Source organism: Rhinatrema bivittatum, chromosome 6 (assembly GCF_901001135.1).
Source record: "Rhinatrema bivittatum chromosome 6, aRhiBiv1.1, whole genome shotgun sequence".
Classification (NCBI taxonomy): Eukaryota; Metazoa; Chordata; class Amphibia; order Gymnophiona; family Rhinatrematidae; genus Rhinatrema; species Rhinatrema bivittatum.
Window position 1 is genome coordinate 5,746,387 of NC_042620.1, and position 14,772 is coordinate 5,761,158.

The 14,772-nt window shown below is 52.1% G+C and overlaps 1 protein-coding gene across 1 annotated transcript in view; it reads right to left on the bottom strand.

Annotated features, from left to right (window-relative positions):
- Positions 1-1,003: 1,003 nt before the first annotated feature.
- LOC115093362 (aspartyl aminopeptidase-like) overlaps positions 1,004-14,772 on the bottom strand; it is a gene marked incomplete at its 5' end in the record, with an annotated part of 61,822 nt that continues 48,053 nt past the window's right edge. Inside the window, 2 exon segments of the mRNA XM_029605004.1 lie at positions 1,004-1,219; positions 6,206-6,373. Of these exon segments, the coding sequence (XP_029460864.1) occupies positions 1,169-1,219; positions 6,206-6,373 (219 nt within the window).

Sequence of the window (14,772 nt, forward strand, 5' to 3'; positions counted from 1 at the left end):
GGTGTTTGGGATACTTCGGAAATCTTTAGCTCAGGTGATTTTTTACATATAGGCACATGGACTACGTTTGCTCTTATTGGAACCTCTCTGTTGGGATGCCCTAACTCTCCTGTTTAATTACTATCCTTCAAGGATACATTTCTCCGAATCATGCACTGCTGAGTGACTGTCGGCTTTCCCCCTTGTTCTGGTTTAAACCTCTATTTGTTCTACTGTGAAGTTTGTGTGTGATTACCCGCAGTGCATAAGTCAGGAACAGTGTTGTGTTTACCATCATTTGTAAATAAAACCTCTCTCAAGGCCAACATCCTGGGTCTGTGCTGCAGGGGCTTCCAGGCTGAAGACACCTTCCTCTCTCCTTCCCAGGGACTGCCGCCTCCTTTTGCTCTCTTCCACTTTCCATCGAGTATTTGAATTCAACCAAGCATGGGGGATAAACAGAGAAGATCGCGGAGGGAACGGTAGGGACGACAAAGCTGAATAGTTGGGTTGAGGGGCAGACTCAATAGGCCGTATGGTCTTTTCCTGGCATCAGTTTGGGATTCTAGGATATTTTAAAAACCTTCCATGTTCCTCCTGCTTTAGGGTATGCACCTAACACAGGACGCTGTGCCGCTCCTCAGCCCAGGACCTCATTACCGTTTGTACAGAGCCTGCTTAACACTAGGTTTTGGGAAATTGTGCTTGCAGGGCACAGCTTTCTTCTAAAGCTGTATAAAAATCAGCATTTACACTTCTTACATAGTCATTTTTCCCAAAAAGCCATAAAACACAAAACCCCAATGCACATCGATTTCCCCTGCCTGCATCCCATAACTAAAAACCACCTTCCCTAGGCCTCATGGCCAACCCCCAAGGGTCACCCCCCGCCTGGAACGTGCTGCTGCCAGATCTTCATCTCCCTCTTACCCCCAACCTCAGCAGTAACCCCCTATGCAAAAATGCAGGGATGTAAAGATTCAGAGACACTGCCCCTCAGGCCTTCCAGATACGAGAGACACAATTCAACAAGTGCAGTTTAATAAAGCTAAAGAAAGGGACACCCCACAGCCACACGATCTCTCCCGAGCCCAGTAAGGCTGGACGGGCAGGAGGAAGGAGCTATCAGCATCTCTCGTCCCTAAGGCTCGGTGGCTGCTGTCCAACGCCCTGACACTGGAGAAGACACTCAGTCAACGACCAGACTGCTGTTCACCATGGGGAAATGACTGAAGAAACCCTGAGGAGACAGAGAGAGAAAGGGTTAACCATCCCTCCAGGACCCCGAGCAGCAGAAACATGAGACAAAAGGCCCCAGAGCAGGAGCAGTCACATCCACAGACATTCCTACATTATATCCCACACCCAGACTGAGATCTCCGTGGTGGGTTTGGCACAGGGAGTGCGGGTGGAAGGGTGGCACAGTGCAGACTGAGACCTCCGTGGTGGGTTTGGCACAGGGAGGGCGGGTGGAAGGGTGGCACAGTGCAGACTGAGACCTCCGTGGTGGGTTTGGCACAGGGAGTGCGGGTGGAAGGGTGGCACAGTGCAGACAAAGATCTCCGTGGTGGGTTTGGTACAGGGAGTGCGGGTGGAAGGGTGGCACAGTGCTGAGACCTCCGTGGTGGGTTTGGCACAGGGAGTGCGGGTGGAAGGGTGGCACAGTGCAGACTGAGACCTCCGTGGTGGGTTTGGCACAGGGAGTGCGGGTGGAAGGGTGGCACAGTGCTGACTGAGATCTCCTGTGGTGGGTTTGGCACAGGGAGTGCGGGTGGAAGGGTGGCACAGTGCAGACTGAGATCTCCGTGGTGGGTTTGGCACAGGGAGTGCGGGTGGAAGGGTGGCACAGTGCAGACCGAGATCTCCGTGGTGGGTTTGGCACAGGGAGGGCGGGTGGAAGGGTGGCACAGTGCAGACCGAGACCTCCGTGGTGGGTTTGGCACAGGGAGGGCGGGTGGAAGGGTGGCACAGTGCAGACCGAGACCTCCGTGGTGGGTTTGGCACAGGGAGTGCGGGTGGAAGGGTGGCACAGTGCAGACCGAGACCTCCGTGGTGGGTTTGGCACAGGGAGTGCTGGTGGAAGGGTGGCACAGTGCAGACAGAGATCTCCGTGGTGGGTTTGGCACAGGGAGTGCGGGTGGAAGGGTGGCACAGTGCAGACTGAGATCTCCGTGGTGGGTTTGGCACAGGGAGTGCGGGTGGAAGGGTTGGCACAGTGCAGACTGAGATCTCCGTGGTGGGTTTGGCACAGGGAGGGCTGGTGGAAGGGTGGCAGAGTGCTGACCGAGACCTCCGTGGTGGGTTTGGCACAGGGAGTGCGGGTGGAAGGGTGGCACAGTGCAGACTGAGATCTCCGTGGTGGGTTTGGCACAGGGAGGGCTGGTGGAAGGGTGGCAGAGTGCTGACCGAGACCTCCGTGGTGGGTTTGGCACAGGGAGTGCGGGTGGAAGGGTGGCACAGTGCAGACAGATCTCCGTGGTGGGTTTGGCACAGGGAGGGCTGGTGGAAGGGTGGCATAGTGCAGACCGAGATCTCCGTGGTGGGTTTGGCACAGGGAGTGCAGGTGGAAGGGTGGCACAGTGCAGACTGAGATCTCCGTGGTGGGTTTGGCACAGGGAGTGCGGGTGGAAGGGTGGCACAGTGCAGACCGAGATCTCCGTGGTGGGTTTGGCACAGGGAGGGCGGGTGGAAGGGTGGCACAGTGCAGACAGAGATCTCCGTGGTGGGTTTGGCACAGGGAGTACAGGAGGAAGGGTGGCACAGTGCAGACTGAGATCTCCGTGGTGGGTTTGGCACAGGGAGGGCGGGTGGAAGGGTGGCACAGTGCAGACTGAGATCTCCGTGGTGGGTTTGGCACAGGGAGTGCGGGTGGAAGGGTGGCACAGTGCAGACTGAGATCTCCGTGGTGGGTTTGGCACAGGGAGTGCGGGTGGAAGGGTTGCACAGTGCTGAGTGCCGTCCCCTAATGATAACCCACAGGGATGCACTGGCGAGTGTGCAGGTGCCACGCGGTGCTAGGCACTGCCCCCGGTTCTGATTGATTGATTTATCCATCTTTAAAACAGAACACTGCAGCATGTGCTGAACACTTAATCCATGATCACAGCATTACAACCTCAGCAGAGCAATACCGAACCTTCACGAGGGATAGAACTGCACATCAAATCAATAGGTCTTCAGCACCTGCCTGAGAATCAGCAAGTCACTGCCTCGGTGCATTTCTGACGGGAATTTACTTCATCCTCAAGAGTCAGGACTGCACAGGGCACCACTGCAAGGTGCAGAACATTTTAATAACTTAAGTGTGGAATCTGGAAAGACGCTCAGCTCAGACAATAGAGAATGAAGGGGATGGGGGTTCCCTAAAGAAACCTGACTCATGGCACGGAGAACGTTAAACATTAAAGTTATAACGTTACGGCCACCACATCACCGTAACCAACGGAGCTCTATCATCCACATAGGACCACATGCTCCCTAAAGAAACCCGACTCATGGCACGGAGAACGTTAAACATTAAAGTTATAACGTTACGGCCACCACATCACCGTAACCAATGGAGCTCTATCATCCACACAGGACCACATGCTCCCTAAAGAAACCCGACTCATGGCACGGAGAACGTTAAACATTAAAGTTATAACGTTACACTTTGGCCACCACATCACAGTAACCAACGGAGCTCAATCATCCACATAGGACCACATGTTTTATAACGTTACACTTTGGCCACCACATCACCGTAACCAATGGAGCTCAATCATCCACATAGGACCACATGCTCCCTAAAGAAACCCGACTCATGGCACGGAGAACGTTAAACATTAAAGTTATAACGTTACACTTTGGCCACCACATCACAGTAACCAACGGAGCTCAATCATCCACATAGGACCACATGTTTTATAACGTTACACTTTGGTCACCACATCACAGTAACCAACGGAGCTCTATCATCCACATAGGACCACATGCTCCCTAAAGAAACCCGACTCATGGCACGGAGAACGTTAAACATTAAAGTTATAACGTTACACTTTGGCCACCACATCACAGTAACCAACGGAGCTCTATCATCCACATAGGACCACATGCTCCCTAAAGAAACCCGACTCATGGCACGGAGAACGTTAAACATTAAAGTTATAACGTTACACTTTGGCCACCACATCACCGTAACCAACGGAGCTCTATCATCCACACAGGACCACATGCTCCCTAAAGAAACCCGACTCATGGCACGGAGAACGTTAAACATTAAAGTTATAACGTTACACTTTGGCCACCACATCACCGTAACCAACGGAGCTCAATCATCCACATAGGATCACATGCTCCCTAAAGAAACCCGACTCATGGCACGGAGAACGTTAAACATTAAAGTTATAACGTTACACTTTGGCTACCACATCACCGTAACCAACGGAGCTCTATCATCCACATAGGATCACATGCTCCCTAAAGAAACCCGACTCATGGCACGGAGAACGTTAAACATTAAAGTTATAACGTTACACTTTGGCTACCACATCACCGTAACCAACGGAGCTCTATCATCCACACAGGACCACAAGTTTTATAACGTTACACTTTGGCTACCACATCACCGTAACCAACGGAGCTCTATCATCCACATAGGACCACATGCTCCCTAAAGAAACCCGACTCATGGCACGGAGAACGTTAAACATTAAAGTTATAACGTTACACTTTGGCTACCACATCACCGTAACCAACGGAGCTCTATCATCCACACAGGACCACATGTTTTATAACGTTACACTTTGGCTACCACATCACCGTAACCAACGGAGCTCTATCATCCACATAGGACCACATGCTCCCTAAAGAAACCCGACTCATGGCACGGAGAACGTTAAACATTAAAGTTATAACGTTACACTTTGGCTACCACATCACCGTAACCAACGGAGCTCAATCATCCACATAGGACCACATGCTCCCTAAAGAAACCCGACTCATGGCACGGAGAACGTTAAACATTAAAGTTATAACGTTACACTTTGGCTACCACATCACCGTAACCAACGGAGCTCAATCATCCACATAGGACCACATGCTCCCTAAAGAAACCCGACTCATGGCACGGAGAACGTTAAACATTAAAGTTATAACGTTACACTTTGGCTACCACATCACCGTAACCAACGGAGCTCTATCATCCACATAGGACCACATGCTCCCTAAAGAAACCCGACTCATGGCACGGAGAACGTTAAACATTAAAGTTATAACGTTACACTTTGGCTACCACATCACCGTAACCAACGGAGCTCAATCATCCACATAGGACCACATGCTCCCTAAAGAAACCCGACTCATGGCACGGAGAACGTTAAACATTAAAGTTATAACGTTACACTTTGGCCACCACATCACCGTAACCAACGGAGCTCAATCATCCACATAGGATCACATGCTCCCTAAAGAAACCCGACTCATGGCACGGAGAACGTTAAACATTAAAGTTATAACGTTACACTTTGGCTACCACATCACCGTAACCAACGGAGCTCTATCATCCACACAGGACCACATGCTCCCTAAAGAAACCCGACTCATGGCACGGAGAACGTTAAACATTAAAGTTATAACGTTACACTTTGGCCACCACATCACCGTAACCAACGGAGCTCTATCATCCACATAGGACCACATGCTCCCTAAAGAAACCCGACTCATGGCACGGAGAACGTTAAACATTAAAGTTATAACGTTACACTTTGGCCACCACATCACCGTAACCAACGGAGCTCTATCATCCACACAGGACCACATGCTCCCTAAAGAAACCCGACTCATGGCACGGAGAACGTTAAACATTAGAGTTATAACGTTACACTTTGGCTACCACATCACCGTAACCAACGGAGCTCTATCATCCACACAGGACCACATGCTCCCTAAAGAAACCCGACTCATGGCACGGAGAACGTTAAACATTAAAGTTATAACGTTACACTTTGGCCACCACATCACCGTAACCAACGGAGCTCTATCATCCACACAGGACCACATGCTCCCTATAGGCTGCCCAGCCTGGCAGCTGCAAGCAGGTTACATGTTTTTGTGGTAATCCCCCCCGGGGAGGCACTGGCGGGTGGGCAGTTAGAGTGAGGGGGACAGATTTTCCCCATGGGCCCCCCCAGAGGATAGAGTGGTGTGGGGGGGTGTCATGCAGTGCCCTGGTAGCTGAGCCCCTTACCTTGAAGAGCGTGATGGTCTGCAGCACTCCAGATGTGCAGCAGGTCTCCCGGATGGAGTGCATTGCCAGCTGGGGAGAGCCCAGGTCTACCACCCGCAGGCCCAGCTTGGAGGCCAGGAGGGGTCCGATTGTGGTGCCACAGGGGGCATCGTTCCTGCACATGAAATCCTGCAGAGGGGGCAGAAAAGATTCTGGGTTGGATTACGTTTCAGCCAGAGAAAGTGAGAAAGCTGCATGGCTGGGGGGGGTTTGAAAGGATAAATCTTCCATCCCAGGATTTATGTTTCAGCAAATAATTCCGTGGTTGTAAACGTCATCACCAATAACGAAGCCTCTTTTCTAACAGAACTGCATCCCCACACTCCTACCTTCTGTCTTCCTCCCAAAATTCATAAACCACTCATTAACCCTCTGGCACTGGGTCTCTATCCCGCTCCGAAGCCCACTGTGTCAGGAGTGCCATCCTAAATCTGCCCCTCGGGTCACTTCTTTTGCCATCCTCTGACTGTACTACGGCCCCCTAGATCCAGAATCGTTACACACAAATATTCCCCAGCACACGCCACTCTCTCAGCGCTCTCACATCCCTTTTCTTATTCAGTTTACCCTCATTGCCCTTACCAAACACAAATCCAACGCATGGCAATGGGGGTCACTGTGGCCCCTGGCCACTCCCAGTCTGAGTGTCTGATTTTGAAGATAAACATTTAAATCCTTCTGAATTTTGGTCTTTCTGCATCTCTTGGTTACGCTGCATCGAGGACATTTTTCGTTTGGCATTGGCTCTCAGACTCAGTTTTCATGATTTGACACAGGCTCAACTGTTGCAATAAGCACCTCGAGGTTTCAGTTCTAGTTCACCCTTCTCAAATATCTTTAAAGATATCACCATTCATAAAACAATTTACTTCATTTTCCACTACAATTTTTCGGAAACCCACAGATAAAAATACACTTCTTTCCTACTCAAGTTGCTGTCCCCAGAGACTCCCCGATAATATCCCCCCCTGGACAATTTTTTCGCTTAGGCCGGCTTTGCTCTTCCCGGACACAGTTTTTGAGGGAAGCAGAGATTACGTATGATTAGTTTACACAGCGCGGGTATCCTTCTAAAATCATTCAACGTGCATTCGAGCGAGCGCCATAGGTAAGTCGTGATTGGGGTGAGGTTTCCGTAGACAGTGATTCGGATGACATCATTACCCGTGTGTTACCTACGGCACTAACTGCATGCCTGAGGGTTTACTCAATTAATCAACCTCCTCATCATTTGAGTCACACACTAGATCGGATTTTTTCCAGTTCTCTGGACTGACCTTGGAGAATTTTCTTACCGCGAGTCCTGAGAGTCCATAGAGATGGAGGTGGGTTATGTCCCCCTACCAGCAGGATGGAGCCAGAGCACACCGTTTCCCTCTGTGACGTCACTGCTACTATCAGGAGGGGTGCAGAATGGAGAGAAACCACTATTCCCCTGACAAAGCACCTCAGACTCGATCAGTCAGACTGATCAATCACAAACGCCAAACATATTTGGAGAGAAATTCCCCTTACCTGGAAAAACAGACAGGAAAATAACCCCAAGAGGCAGATTCAAGCGTAAGGTGACACCCAAACGCCTTCAAGCCTGTCCTCTTAAGACAAAGATCTTCACAAGAAGGCCCAACTTGGCATCCATTCCTAGGCTTTTCATTATTGCAGCTCTATACTGAGGCCTTCCATAGTATAGACCAGTGGTTCTCAACCTTTCTTCTGTCGGGACACACCTGACAGATGGTTCTCACATGCATGACACAGTGACCCATGATCGTCATGGGGCTAAATGTAAAAAGTACAGTTTGTATCCACGGGAACCCCCCTGACCCACAATAATGGATGTAAAGCAGAATTATGACATTCCCTGTACAACTCACCCTACAAAAAAGATATTCTGGCGCGGGAAGAAGAAAAAGCCAGCCGCAGGTGCCACAGCTTCTTCTAGCACCGCTGCCGTTCCCACTCAGCTTGAACGTGCTGACAGCCTGGTGGCAACGGCAGCAGGGAAGGAAGAGCAGCGGGAGAGACCGGGAGCACGCGACACACCTGCCGGTGCTTGGCGACACTCTGGTGTGTCATGACACACTGGTTGAGAAGCGCTGGTATAGAACATAGCCTTGACGGTACTAAGAGGGATGCGCATCGTCCCTGGTCGGCATTCCTTACGCTGGCTACTCAGCCGCATCATTGGTTGTTGATACATGAGGCACTGAACGGAGGATCCTCCGTCTGCTTCGGTGCACGACTCACAAATTCACAAAATTTTGAGAGCACGAAGATCGCTTTGACATCCCTTTGCAACACCTCAGTTATGGAATACTCTTCCAGATGAAATCAGAAACTTTAGAAAGCAGCTGAAAGCATTCTTATGTAAAGGAAGCTACAAGTTATGACTCAGGCCAATATCAATTAACTTCATGCATTAGCTGATAGTCATATCTATAAAGTACGATGATTACTGAAGGTGTTTATTATAGGACATGAAATGGCATTGCTAGAACTAATTTAAGAGAGTTTATCTTGTTAATTTCCTGAGATTTTATATTACGTATGTTGTATTGTTCACCACCAAGAATTTTGGATCAAGTGTAGGAAAATTGGTTCTTACCTGCTAATTTCCGTTCCTGTAATACCACAGGTCAGTCCAGACCAGTGGGTTATGCATCCCTTCCAGCAGATGGAGGCAGAGAACAAAAAACTTTGAGGCACTGCTACACATCAGAGAGTGCCACCTGCAGTCCCTCAGTACTGACCTGTATCCATGCCAAGATACTTTAGAAACCCCTTCACACAGACATAGGGAACTAAAGGGTGGATACCCCGAACTATACACCTTGTTTGTCAAGAACCAAACAGGACGAAGAAGTGAATCCTGTCCACTCAACTCCCCTCTTCGAGCAGCAGTCTGTGACAGTTTGATGCAAAGGGCCTGTCTGTATTGGGTTCGGAAGGGCCCAACACCAACATCCTCAGCAGACAGCGATGTCTTGCAGGCTGCTCGTCTGGAGGCAGGCATGGCATATGTGGTAGACACTCTGTATGATTTGGTGCCTACATCGGCTCGCTGCACGGTCTCCTCAGTAGCAGCTCGTAGGCTTCTGTGGTTATGTAACTGGTTGGCCGATTTGTCGTGCAAGGTCCAGCTCTGTAATCTTCCCTTTAAGGGGAAGCTGCTATTTGGAGAGGACTTGGATCACTTGATGAAGGTCCTGGGGGAGACCAAGGGGAACAGATTGCCGGAGGACAGGAAGCCCAGTAAGAAGGTGTTTCCTCCTCGGTCTCGTTTTCGGGATTCCCATAGGTTTCGTTCTGGCAAGTCCTCATCTGGATCTGCTTCGAAACGGGGCAGCGGGGGAAACACCTTCTTACTGGGCTTCCTGTCCTCCGAACCCAATAGAGACAGGCCCTTTGCATCAAACTGGCACAGACTGCTGCTCGAAGACTCAACACTGAGACCTCAACCGTCCGCTTGAGCTGCACTTCCAGCTTACAATCCTGGACATCCTTCAGGGCCGCTGCCCTGGCCACAGGAATCGTCATCTTCTTGGTTACCGCCGAGACTGCCGCATCCACCTTGGGGATCCTCAGCAGTTCCAGGGAGTCCTCCATTAAGGGACAGAGCTTGGCATTGCTCTGCCCACCTTCAGGCCAGCATCCGGGGAGTCCCACGCCGGGTTCACCAGCATCCGTATCTTCTTGGGCAACAGAAAGGCGCTAGTGGGTCCCCTCAGCCCGTCCAGGACTGGGTTAACGCCCTCATTATCCAACTCTTCCGAAATGACCTTCACTCCTAATTCCTCCAGCACCTGAGGAACGAGGGGGCGCAGCTCGTCCCTTTTAAACAGGGACACTACCCACGGATCATCTCCATCCAGAACCGGGAACTCATCTGGATCAGGGTCATCTTTTGCCCCATCGGTGTCAGGGGTCGGTAGCACATCCGGGTCCAATTGCGACTGATCCGAGTCTTCACCATCTCTGGGACCAGGCTCTGCAGCTGCTTGGTGTAAGCCCAGGTGCTGAAGAATATTGCCAGCTCCCTGAGAAGCCATTTTAGACCTCTTAGTTGCGGGGCCCCGCAGGCAATCCTCCCACCCACCTTCTCCCTCCACTTCTCCTAGCTAGGTAGGCCTTGTGGAGAAGGAGTATAAAATCTGGGGAAAAATCCCCCGATTCATCCTCCCCCAACCCTGGGGGACTCTCAGCCGCCTCCCCCCTTCCAGGTACCCTGCCTGACCAGGGAGAGGGAATAGTCTCACCGCACCGCGGTCTCCTGCATTGCCTCCCCGGCGGCAAAGGAAACGGGCCCTGCCGAGCTCTCCTTTGCGGCCTGAGGGACCTTCCTGCCCCGAATCACACGCTGGGCAGAGGGAGTGAGAGTTCGGTCACGCGGAAGGCGGCTATTTTACCTTTTGGTGCGAAGCGGCACTGCCCCACGAGGCCTCTCACGTGGCGCTGCGTGCCCAGCTTGGGCTCCACTCACTGAGAAGCCTCCAGGGAAGGAGTCGATCCCCAGCGGGGAGCTCCCAGGGACACGAGAGCTGTCCTGTCAGCCCCACCAGCGCATGGGGCTACCAACTAAACAGGAAGAGGCACCGCGGTTCCGTCCCGGCACTCGCGGCCCGAAAGGCTGTGATCACCTGAAGCCCCGGGCTAACAGCAAGCCGACCGCCTCTCAGTCCTCCACTCCCGCTGACGAGGCCTGCCCCGACCGAACTTCCTGCTAAGCCCTGCTCTTCTGCTTTCTTGTTTTGTTTTTGTTTTTTTTAAGGCAAGGAGGCTGAAAAGAAAATTTTATTAGGCAGGTACTTCCCTGTCCAGAGGAAAGGAGGTCGAGAGGGAGCAAGGACCTCTGGCTATTGGACCGTCCGCTACGTTGCGGCGAACCCAATCAGGGGTATCCAACCCCCCGGTCACCCGACTCTACCTGAGGGATGGCCCACTAAGATGTCAAAGAACATAAGAAATTGCCATACTGAGTCAGACCAAGGGTCCATCAAGCCCAGCATCCTGTTTCCAACAGTGGCCAAACCAGGCCACAAGAACCTGGCAATTACCCAAACACTAAGAAGATCCCATGCTACTGATGCAATTAATAGCAGTGGCTATTCCCTAAGTAATCTTGATTAAAAGAAAATTATTACTTACCTGCTAATTTTCGTTCCTGTAGTACCATGGATCAGTCCAGACAGTGGGTTATGTCCCCAATCCAGCAGATGGAGTCAGCACAAGCTTTGAGGGGGCGTCACCATAAATACTACTACCCCCTCTGCAGGAGTTCAGTATCGAGTATATCAAAGCCCGAGTAGAAACCCCCGAAGGATCAAGTTTGTGGAAACAGATAATGAAAACAATTGTAACCGCAACAAGTAACTGCAAACATCCTACCAACTTGTAGGGAGCTGTGAAAAACAGCGAAAAGAAACGACTGTGAAGACACAGAACACTGCGAGCAAGAAGCAGCGCAGAGCTGAGCAGGATCAAGAACCCAAACGCGGTGGGCGTCTGGACTGATCCATGGTACTACAGGAACGAAAATTAGCAGGTAAATAATAATTTTCTTTTCCCTGTACGTACCTGGATCAGTCCAGACAGTGGGATGTACCCAAGCTTCCCTAAATCGGGTGGGGTCCTGCGAGGCCTGCTCGGAGAACCTGCTCGCCAAAGTGTCCAGAGACCGAAGAGGCGAGGTGCAGACGATAGTGCCTCGAGAACGTGTGTAACGATTTCCAGGTGGCTGCCCTACAAATTTCCTGCGAGGATACCGAGCGAACCTCCGCCCAGGAAGCCGCCTGAGAACGTGTAGAATGCGCTACGATTCCGGGTGGGGGAGTCCGACCCGCCCCAATGTAAGAAGCAGCAATGCCGGCCTTCAGCCATCTGGCAATGGTAGTCTTCGAGGCCTGAGACCCCTTCTTAGGACCGGCCCAGAGTACGAAGAGATGGTCAGAGGTCCGGAACTCATTTGTAGCCTCCAGATAGAGGCGCAGAGTGCGCTTGACATTCAAGAGACGGAGAGACTTCGGCTCTGAGGAAGAGAAGGACAGCAACTCCACCGTCTGGTTCACATGGAATGCAGAAACCACCTTCGGAAGGAAGGAGGGAACGGTGCGAAGCGAAACTCCAGAGTCGGAGAAACGGAGATAGGGCTCTCTACACGACAGAGCCTGCATCTCCGAGATGCGTCGAGCGGAACAGATGGCCACAAGAAATACAGTCTTGAGAGTGAGATCCTTTATCGTTGCGCTGCGCAGCGGCTCGAACGGTGGTCCCGACAGGGAGCGAAGCACAAGGTTAAGACTCCAGGAGGGACAAGGGTCCTGTAACGGAGGACGCATATGCTTGACACCCTTGAGAAAACGAGCAATGTCAGGATGCTGTAGAAGAGAGCCCCCATCGCTCAACAGCGAACCAAGGGCGGCCACCTGAACCCGTAGTGAATTATAGGCGAGCCCTTTTTCCACCCCCGCCTGTAGAAACTGAAGGATCTGAGGTACAGAAGCCTTAGCGGGTCTCGTGGCCTGGCTGGTACACCACAGCTCGAACATAGGCCGCCGACGTCGATGTCTTTCGTGCCCGCAATAGCATGGATACTACCGCCTCCAGGTAGCCCCGACGCCGGAGGCGGCGCCTCTCAAAAGCCAGGCCGCAAGACAGAAGAGTTCTGCCTGCTCGAAAAATACCGGGCCCTGATGTAGGAGCTGGGGGAGGTGCCCCAGCCTGATTGGCCCGTCGATCACCAGCTGTAGCAGGTCCGCAAACCAGGGTCGCCTGGGCCATTCCGGGGCGACGAAAACCACGGTCCCCTGATGGCTTTCTATTCTGAGGAGCATCCTGCCCACCAGGGGCCATGGTGGAAAAGCGTAGAGCAGAAGATGTGGCGGCCACGGGAGGACCAGGGCATCCACTCCCTCCGCGCCGCGCTCTCTCCGGCGACTGAAGAAGCGGGGAGCCTTGGCGTTGAGAGCGGACGCCATCAGATCCAAGTGGGGGGCCCCCCCACCGATGGACGAGAAGTTGCATCGCTTTGACGGAGAGAGACCACTCTCCGGGGTCCAGCAGTTGACGACTGAGGAAGTCCGCCTGGACGTTGTCCACACTGGCGATGTGCGAGGCCGCTAGCCGGATGAGATGACGCTCCGCCCATTGCATCAGCAGTGCCGCCTCGAGCGCGACCTGCGGGCTGCGCGTGCCTCCTTGTTGGTTGATGTAGGCCACGGTGGTAGCGTTGTCCGATAGGATTCTGACTTCCCGGTTCCGAAGAAGCGGGAGGAAATGTCGCAGAGCTAGCTGGACCGCTCTGGTTTCCAGACGGTTGATTGACCACTTCGCCTCCACCGTGGACCACGTCCCCTGCGTGGCGCTTCGATCGCAGACTGCACCCCAGCCTGCTAGACTGGCATCGGTGGTCACCACCACCCAATTTGGCAGATCGAGGGACACGCCACGGGCCAGGTTCGGCGGATCCAACCACCAGCCCAGACTGTCCCTGGCATTCTGCGGGAGCGGGAGAATCATCTGGTAGTCCTGCGATACTGGTTTCCAACGGGAGAGGAGCGCCCACTGTAAGGTCCTGAGGTGCGCGAAAGCCCAAGGTACAAGGTCGATGGTGGACCCCATCACTCCCAGGAGTTGCAGGTAGTCCCAGGAGGTGGGATCTGGTAACGCAGAGAACCGTCGTGTGTGATCCTGCAAGGATTGAGCTTTGTCCTGGCGCAGAAAAACTTTGCCCAGTAGGGTGTCGAAGGTCGCCCCCAAAAAAACCCAAGCGTTGCGAGGGCATGAGGGAGCTCTTGGAGAAGTTCACTACCCATCCCAGGGAATGTAGAAACCGTACTACTCGAGTCACCGCTGGCTGCAACGAGAAATAAACAGCAAGGCCGCAGAGAAGAGACAAGGAAGATAAGTCACTCCCCAAAAGGTGAAAGGACCCTGCCTTACTTTTTTTTTTTTTAAACTTAAGACAAACTTGATACAAACTTGATCCACAGAAAAAGACAACAAGCAGCCAGACAATCAAGCCAAAAAGTGAGAAAGAAGGAAAAGGAGGGGAAGCCTGATTCCCCTACTCGCATCTGCTGGAGTCAGAAGATACTGAACTCCTGCAGAGGGGGTAGTAGTATATATGGATACGCCCCCTCAAAGCTTGTGCTGACTCCATCTGCTGGACTGGGGACATAACCCACTGTCTGGACTGATCCAGGTACATACAGGGAATGGCCATTAATGGACTTCTCCTCCAAGAACTTATCCAAACCTTTTTTGAACCTAGCACCTCAGGGAGTGTCCGTGAGCTGGAACCTGACTCACCACCTAACTACTGCAAAGAGGTTTTTTGGGGTTTTTTTATTTTGTTTTTTTAACTAACAGCCTGCAGGTGCATCTCCACCCTCTGCTGGAGTCAGAGAAATACTGAGGGGACTGCAGGTGGCGCTCTCAGTTATGCAGCAGTGCCTCAAAGGTTTGTTCTCAGATGCACAACCCATTGGTCTGGGCTGATCTGGGGATGCTCAGGAACACAAATCAATCTA